The 8,723-nt window shown below is 50.7% G+C and overlaps 4 protein-coding genes across 4 annotated transcripts in view; 2 read left to right on the top strand and 2 right to left on the bottom strand.

Annotated features, from left to right (window-relative positions):
* Positions 1 to 1,843, top strand: part of SARC_09377 (hypothetical protein) — a gene marked incomplete at its 3' end in the record, with an annotated part of 10,449 nt that extends 8,606 nt beyond the window's left edge. Inside the window, exons 14-15 of the mRNA XM_014296608.1 lie at positions 30 to 174; positions 624 to 1,843. Coding sequence (XP_014152083.1) covers positions 30 to 174; positions 624 to 1,843 — 1,365 coding nt within the window. The remainder of the gene's footprint in view (positions 1 to 29; positions 175 to 623) is intronic.
* Positions 1,844 to 2,200, top strand: SARC_09378 (hypothetical protein; the record flags this gene model as incomplete). The annotated part of the gene is made up of 1 exon (XM_014296609.1): positions 1,844 to 2,200. The coding sequence occupies one exon, from the start codon at positions 1,844 to 1,846 to the stop codon at positions 2,198 to 2,200; it is 357 nt and encodes a 118-aa protein (XP_014152084.1).
* Positions 2,201 to 3,415: 1,215 nt separating this feature from the next.
* SARC_09379 (hypothetical protein) lies at positions 3,416 to 5,539 on the bottom strand (the record flags this gene model as incomplete). The annotated part of the gene is made up of 1 exon (XM_014296610.1): positions 3,416 to 5,539. One exon carries the CDS (start codon positions 5,537 to 5,539, stop codon positions 3,416 to 3,418), a length of 2,124 nt encoding a protein of 707 aa, XP_014152085.1.
* Positions 5,540 to 5,951: 412 nt separating this feature from the next.
* Positions 5,952 to 8,723, bottom strand: part of SARC_09380 (CAMK/CAMKL protein kinase) — a gene marked incomplete at both ends in the record, with an annotated part of 7,463 nt that continues 4,691 nt past the window's right edge. Inside the window, 3 exons of the mRNA XM_014296611.1 lie at positions 5,952 to 6,383; positions 7,329 to 7,397; positions 8,255 to 8,319. Coding sequence (XP_014152086.1) covers positions 5,952 to 6,383; positions 7,329 to 7,397; positions 8,255 to 8,319 — 566 coding nt within the window. The remainder of the gene's footprint in view (positions 6,384 to 7,328; positions 7,398 to 8,254; positions 8,320 to 8,723) is intronic.

The following is an 8,723-nucleotide window of genomic DNA, read 5'->3' on the forward strand; positions in this document are numbered from 1 at the left end:
TACTATACTATACTATACCTTGCTAACAGTCGTATCGCATCACATGGTCCACACAGTCGATCAATGACGCCTTCTTGTTTTATTCGTCTGACGAGGAGTCATCGGATGAGGTGCAGGGATTCTTGGGCGAGGTAGATGAGAGTTCCTTCTCCAACGGAAGCCAGGAGTATCTGTGTAAGTATTCGTGCGCGGGTGTTGAGCTGGAGAAAGTTTTCGTGGATGTGGATGTAGTCTTGCGCGACTAGTATTTTTGTGAATGCGAGGGTAGTTGTAGTATTTTCGGTGGGTATACGTGTGCGAACGTATATCTGTTCCATTTTCTTTGTCTATTGAATACACTCCTGTGTAGTTCTATACCGGAATAGTTAAACAACTGCCCCAATGGAGCAGAATATGCAGACGGGATAGCGTTTACAATTGATGTGAAGAGCCACACTGTATCCAAATAATGCGTTGCTTTGATTCTCATAAATAATTTCGTACTTGTACGGTCGTTTCTGCTGATGAAACGGGCTTCCGCCCGAGCAGCCGATAGTTTAAATGCTCCCTCGGTAAAACTTATTGCACTGAGTTTGGCTGACCCTCTTGTTTACTTTTATAACCTCATATATCCATCGTCACAGGCGCTTCAAGCTCGTTTGTAGACAGCGACGACTCCATCCGAGACAAGAACGAGTCCGATAGAACCCACACTCACGCACAGACACGCACACATACGCAGCCAAACACAACCACCACCCACACAACACTCTCTACAGCTACCAATAACCCCGATACTCACACTGCTAAGGCTGCCGTCGACTACGACTACGCACAATACATCGCCGCACACAAGTACCCAACAGACGAGTCCACACCAGGGGTGCGAGTGCTGCGACAGGCGGAGAATACGCGCATACAAGCACTTGGAGGGGATCTGAGCTTGTATGTAGGGCAGATGAGAAGCAAGCGAGTGGAAAAGACGACCCACATCACACCCAATACACACCCCAGTGTGTGTATTGGTGTAGATGCGTGGTATGACACCGGCATGAAAGATACGGTCCCAAATACACCATCTGATGCACGTAGTGTTTTGAATGAACCGGCCAAGGCGTGCGTCAGTGGTATGGCGGATGGGACAGGTGCCTCGGCCATTCTTGTATCCTCAGGTGCACAACCCACATCCGCCTCTGTGTTTGCGGATGAACACAGCACATCAGCACCCCAGAGCCCATCGCAAGAGCCATTAATGTGCGCGGACAACACGGACACCTCCTCAGACGACGCATCAGATGATGTATCTAGAGACGAGTCAGAAGGTATAGGGCACGGAAGGGCTTGTGCTGCAAGTGGCATGTGTGGAGATGGCGCCACAAAGGGTGGGAGTGGGGGAGGGAAAGGAGGATGTTTGGCAGAAGATGATGGTCTTGGAACTGCGGCTGATGGTGATAGGGTAGATTGTGGTGAAAACGAGACAGAGAATGCCGGACACGGGTCAGGTGAAAGTGGAAATGGGCATGAGAGTGGTGCATATGCACCAAAAAGTGGAGGTGTTGTAGACGACAGAAGTGGCCAATATGAGCGTACCGGCAATGGGGTGCAGGGCATTGAGACCTTAAGTGAGGCGGAGCTACTCACTCTACAACGCATGCTCTACGGTACTGAAATCTATAGCGCCAACCCAGGCACCACCTCTACCTCCCAGGTATCCGACATCCCTTCGGAACACCCAGACGATCGCGTGACATTACCACAAGCTTCTACCACAATGCGGCAGTCCTCTCTGGACAGCTCAGGTGTATCCAACGAGACTATAGGCACCTCCACCACCCCTTCCTACCCCTCCAGCGAGAGCATGTAGATGGCAGAGCTTGTGCCAGGGCAGCGAAGTACACACGCACCGGCGAGTATTAAAGTGGAGACGGTAGGCGAGAACGGTAGCGTTAAGGAGGTATACAGCGTAGGCATTGATGAGTTGGCTGTGGACGTCGATGTCCTGGACAACGGGCCCAATCTCAACACGGCTCAGCAGGGCGATACAATCATGGATACGAATGTATTGGACATAAAGGTTCCAGTGATTGACCTCACAGCCACAGGGGTTGCTGAAATTCCACTCATTGATCTGACGGATAGTGACTCGCCCGCCACTGCTCAGCCTGGTACATCCGACGAGACGTTTATACTGGGCCACGATGCGGCCAATGATGAGCTTTAAAGTGTGCTTGGGTACTTCGGGTAGAGACGGCTGCCATGAGTTTGAGGTTCTGTGTATGCTACATACGCGCAGTTGGCGTACCTTAATACGAAGGCTGAGAGAAGTATAAGCCTACATGTCTACCTACATCTCTGCGCAGAATAGCTCACTGACTCGCTCGGGACAGGATTTTCTTCGGCTGAGTCTCCGTTCCATGTCATAGAATGTTCAGCTCATATTCACAGCGACAAACCCACAACCACCACACGGGGTGTGAGGTGTGTGAGACACTGTGTATCCAGATATATACCTTTGTACTCTGCGAGTTCCTCGCCTAGTTTCTTAGGCAGCAAGTATCCAATGCGTTGTGCGACCCTCTGCCAGGCTAGACCAACGCATTAACCCTCTTCCCCACCAATCACAGAGTTCTGAGCTTTTCAGTCAGATCAACAGGTTCACTCTTGCTATTTGTACAATGAGTTTCGAATAAATCTTTTTCTGTCGGTCGAATTATGCGGATACTCCACTCTGAGCTTCTATGAACTCGATGATACGACAGTTATTCCATCCACTACGTCATTCATGCCTTGTGGCTTGCACGAATACACCATCTCGACCACAGAGAACTATATGTCTCTTTCGAGGGGTCCATCATAGCACAGCTGTTGAGCTGCAAAATGAGTTAAAGGCGTATCACGTGAACGAGTGATGCCAAGAGGCTCTCACACGGCTGGAGCAGTTTTTAGATTCCATGACAGAACTGATTTATCCAGAGGTTGAATATGTACTAGGCATTTACGTGGCCACTAGATAACGTTTGTCGAGACTCGAGCTAATAAAATCCATAAGCGCGTATTTTTAGGATTGTTTTGGAAGAATCAAGTGTAGCATATGGTGAGTTTTCTACACCCCCCCCCCCCCTTTTTTTTTTTTCCGTATATATCTGGATGTATGCGAAGCCCAAGCTATATAGCAGAAACAGTTGTATCACTGCACATTTGATGAGTACAAATACATTCATATTCGTAAATGTCTATGACTAAATCAGTTATACACGCATGGCGGCTGGAATCTGCGATATTGTGAGACTTCTACAGAATTCTTCTGACTCGCACTCACACATGAATAAGCTTTGAGACGAGGAACTAAATCAGTATTTTACTATCTAAACTGCGGTAGTGTGGTGGATGTGGGCATCTGGTGCATTGCTATGAGGCCAGCTACCACAGCCGTCGCTCAGAGGTGCATCTGCGAGACCAGCTCATTGGCGAACTTCTTATACTGCCACACATCTCCTCCCAGCCGCTTCAAATGCAGCCCCACCATCGACAGCCGGCTGATATGGCACGTTTCAAACTCTACGCGCACGCCCTTCTTCTGTGTCTTGTCCTGCCAGGCCGTGATCACAAAACCCTTCTGCTCATACTCGATCCCATTCGCATTTAACACGCGCACACACTCCGCCAGCACCTCATGTGCCGGCAGTCGAGAGGTCGTAGCCGAGTTAAAACTGAACCAGCCCTTGATGGTGCGTATCTCACCCAATTCTGGATTGACCTCTCGACTCGTAGGTGGGCCTCGCTTCTCCTCACTGGTCCCCTGCTTGCCAGCGGCACTGTTCGCCTGTGCTGTACCTTCGTCTTGGCCGTGCGTGGTCGTATGCGCATGTGCTGGGGGCTGTGGTAAACCCCACATTGCAGCACGTTCCACGATACCTTCCGGAAGGGGTGTGGCGCCGGCTGATTGTGACTGGATCTGCATAGCACTATCAGTCGACATACCCGCAGCAAGACCCAACAACTGCCGGCCCTCGCTCGAGTGCGTGAGTTGGGTGAAGTTGGTTGGGCTTTTCACCAGAATGTTTGCATGCGAGTGTGTGGGTGTGGGTGTGGTGGCGCTTGTGGCTGTGACTGCCCTTGCCCTGAGATTGGGTTCTGTGGCCCTCGGGGTGCCCTCCATCACCGCCGCTGCCATGATATCCTGCTCAAGCCTCTTGCGACTGGATTGCCTGCCGAGTTTCTTACCGTCGTCCTTGTCCTCGCTACCGCCCTTCTCCTTCTTCTTGGCGTCCTTGTCCTTAGACCTCGCGGGCTTGAAGAAGCTCAGCGCACTCTTGGCCACATCCAGACTGAACCGTCGCGGGGACGTGGTCTCGGTGCTGGTAGTCGATCGGTGGCTGCTCGCACTGAGCGTCTTCTTGATCTGCGAGTCTCGGTTCCTTTTCTTTTTCGCACGGAAGCCCAGTGACGTGCCGCTCAGCGTCTTCTTAGCCTTCTCGTGCACCGCCTCCTTCACTGGCGCCAGTTTGGGGCTGCGGTCCATAGTGATGAGAATGGCTGCACTGGGTGTGTAGGGGGTCATGGGCATGTTAGGCGTCTCCGGATGGCCAGACCTGCATGATTTGATACTGGATGCCTCGTAATCTTCTTGCACGAGTTCCGCGTCGGCATCCTCATCTCCCCCTGCCGCTCCGACTCCGACGGTTCCTGCACTCACACTCTGCACCACCCCAGGTAACTGCATCTCACCCTCAGAGCCTTTGTTTGCGATACCCAGGCTACCCACAGCTCCATCTCGTGCCTCAGTCGATGTCTGCCTGGAGGTCCCGTTGGACTGCTTGTGCGTATTATTGTCCGTGTTTGTGCTGGTACCCGGACTCGAGCTAGACCCCGTGGCGTGTGTGTCGATAGCTACAGGAACCAGGCGGTTCTGAGAGATCAACATGGTCTGTGGGACTAGCATGTTCTGGGGCACCAACATGGCATGTGGTACAAGTGTATTGCCATCACCCATGGCCCCGACCTCCTCGTCCGGCTCCCCTGCACTGTCCAACTCCAGGCCGTGGTAGCTGCTGTTGCCGCTGCTGTCGTTTGATTTAGGTGCACCCAGGCCCGAAATCCCTACGCCCCCATTTCCATGTGCAAGGCCTCCTACCTTCCCCGCAAGGTCGCCCAGCGTCCCCTTTCGGTGTGTGCTGCCACTGCCTCGGCAGTTGATGGTCGCTGTAGGTGTGGTGTGTGTATAGGTCCGTGAACCCGACTGTGTACTGCCTGGAACGAGTGGACGTGCTCCTCCGTGCCGAACGAAGCTGTCGGAAGAAGAAGTGTTTGTGTGAGTGCCTGACACGCCCTGCGTCCGCTCAGGGGCGTTAATGGGGTTGCTCTTCCCGGTCTTGTGCTCGGGTTTCTCCGTGGCCTGAGTTCGGGTGGGGTTGGCATTGGACTGCACACCACTGTCTGAGCGCCTTTGTGCTTCTTGTGGGACTCCCCGCACCTTCATAGCACCGTTCGCGTCTGTTGTCGCACTCTCCGATGTGCTACTCGGCGAACCATCGTCCAGCTTCTGTCTATCCGCAATCATCTGTTCCTGCGTCTCTGGGGTGGCAAACAATTTGAACGCAGGCACTAGCACCGCCCCAGGGCTGTGGTCGTTGGTCCCAGGCAAGACCGGACCCCCCGCAAAGAACGGGGCTGACACGGCCACGGGTGTGGTGGGCGTGCGCGTGTCTGGCTGTGCACCTGTGCCATCATCCAGGGCCGTCCGGGGTGGGCCCTGGTCTCCCGGGCCAAGGCCTATAGCCGGGACAGAAGGTTTGTCCTCGGCGGATGCTGGTGTGTAATTGACCTGTGTGCTGTCATGGGTGGTGCTGGTCGTGGTGGTGCCAGTGTTGCTCTGGGTTGGAGTAGCTGCGCTCCCCACCCTACCCCCCGTGTCAACCACGGGTTCTGATTGCGTGGGTGCACCAGGGCGTGGTGTATGGGTCTTCTCTCGCTCACTCACCACACCCTCCACAGACCCCCCCCGAGTGCCTTGTTGCTGTGCTATCCGAGTCTACGCTCGTACTCACGAGACTACCTACCGTCCCGTCCTGCCCTGCCTCCCCATCGGCCCTTACATTCGCAGTCTCCTTTTCGGGCTTTTCCACCTCAGGTGAACCCGGCGCGTCCTCAGTAGCTTTATCCGGCTTCTTATCAGTGTGTGATCCTTCGGCTTTGCCTTTGTCCTCCCCCGTGCTTGTACTTGTACTCGCATTCGAATCCTTTTCACTCCCCGTTGTATAAGCTCTTACGACTTTATTTTTGCTGGCTGGTCCTGGCAGATCCCCAGCATCCCCGGGACTGGGCTTCTTGTTACGCATAGTAAGTTTTGGCGGGAAAACAGAGTGGTCCTCCCAAGCGTCTCGGTAGCCCTGGCTTAGCAATTCCTGTCGTATGTGATGTACAGTTCGCAAGAGAGTATATGAACATGTATGATATACATACGTATATACAGAGAGGTTTGGAGCCAGGTTTATGTAGTGCTTAGATACCAAGCTGTGGAAAGTGTGAGGTCTAGCAGTTGACTAAGAAAAGACTACGTCAGATGCTATGGGGTGTGGCCAATACCACAAAACGAAAGTTTTTTTTTGCCATACCAACAGTTAAATATAAAAGCAAGAGCTTAGTGTATGCCCAACAGCACTCGCGCATGACACAGAGATCATCTATACAAACTTTCAGACAGATCTCAAACAGTGCACAAGCTGATCCTAAACCATTGGCCTCAACTCCAGTCCAAGAAATGTCTTAAAAAAAGGCATATGTAGAGTATGCATTCGCCCATCCGCAGCACGCGGGAAAACATACGTGTAAACGTTACACAACCAGTACATTCTGCCCGTCCTCTTTGATGCTGTACGAGTGTTCACACACTACAAGCATTGCGTAGCGCTCATATACACTTGTGCACGCACCCCATACGTCGTTATAACATATACAGTTTTCTTATGGAATGAAGCGTGATATAAAGCAGGACAATTCAATAATTATAAATACGCTACTACCTTCATTCACACATACAGATACACACACACTCAAGTCTGGCACGTACCAGAGCCACCTGTAGATGGGAGCCATCCACACGGGTAGTATGCACGGATCAAAAGTCACACACCGCCAGCAACTGACAGTATAAGATTCGAATCTGCAGCACACACTCACTCTATACCACGCACAAACATGCACACAGCGAGGGTTCTCTGCCCGAGCGTGCAGCTGACCAACTATATTCCCATCGCCAACCACGTCGACTACGTGACGCAATACAACTCAATCCACACATGAATCTAACTTGTACGCGTATACACATAAACTGCTTAGGCCTGGCGTACCTTGTTCAGAGTCTCGAACCGCTCTGGCGGTGAATTGTAGCCCTCGTTGACCCACGCATTCGCACGGACCTGTGACAGAGAATTAGCCACGAGGTGAGCACACGGATATGAAGATGGCTGAGTGTGTGTGTAGTTGAGAGTACAGTTGTTTCGGAATACGCGCACATATAGTCATCAGACACATAGGTTATGATCGGTTGACTTGTGTACACATATCATCGTAGCGGTGCTGATAGATACACAGTGCGTGATATTGGTATGGTCCCTTGAACTGCGTACACGTATCATCGTAGGTGCCCCTATAATTAGTCTCCACTGTGATGCTAGAGTATTAAAAAATTACGATTGGTTAATTAGCTGCGCTTCGTTTATAGTTTTTGGTACTGATAGACCCACAGTGTGTGACATTGGTATGGTCAGTTTGAACTGTGCACACATAGGCGATACCATCGTAGCCGTGCGGACATACACATAGTAAGTGACATGCGTATGCAAACAATACGCTAACAAATCAGCGCCCAATCTGTGGCATCTCATCTCATGCATCCATTCTGTACTGCAGGGCATGGGTGGAACTTTTAAACTCGAAGGTAAAGGGCTAGTGCGTTTCTACCAGGTGATCATACGCATGTATTCCCTGTGTGGCATCACTCGTGGGTTGGTTCTCATGGCGACCGCATCAAAAAGAATTCGCCAGGTTGTATGTCAAATACTACACATGCCAACCGTGGTGTATGTGAGGTGTCGCAGATGTCGAAGCCAATGCCTGGTGACACGCCTGTCACGCGTCGTATCTATCTGTTTCGCACCTCCTGGTAATCGATACTTCTGCACAGTGAATGTACCGAATGTTACCTCTTGAACCACATCTACAGCGGTGGTCAGTGACCCCCACACGGTGAACTCTCCATAGTACACGTGCATACCTCATTCATCTTGGCTCGATTGCTGGGTTCGACCGTTAGTAAGCGGCGGATGAGATTTCGAGCATCTGTCGAATAGAGTGTGAAAGGAAGTGTACACCAACATATGAGACTCCACTAGGAACATAATATAACATAATATATTAAGCTGTTAATGTAGTAAAATTAATATGGAATCATCAAACAACTTAAGTGGACCCGATAGAGTCGAGTTTCTATCCACAGGTGTCCTCTATGAGTGTTGCAGGCAATAGGCGCCAATTTTGAACAACGCGCTATTGCAGGAGAGACCAATAGAAATTCACCTATCTAAATAGCAAACTGATACAGCATGAATATATATATATATATATAATTTACTATATGTATGTATGGATGTATGTATGTATGTATGTATGTATATGTATATGTATATATATATATATATATATATATATATATATATATATATATATATATATATATATATATA

The sequence above is a fragment of the Sphaeroforma arctica genome, assembly GCF_001186125.1.
Source record: "Sphaeroforma arctica JP610 unplaced genomic scaffold supercont1.946, whole genome shotgun sequence".
Lineage (NCBI taxonomy): Eukaryota > Ichthyosporea > Ichthyophonida > Sphaeroforma > Sphaeroforma arctica.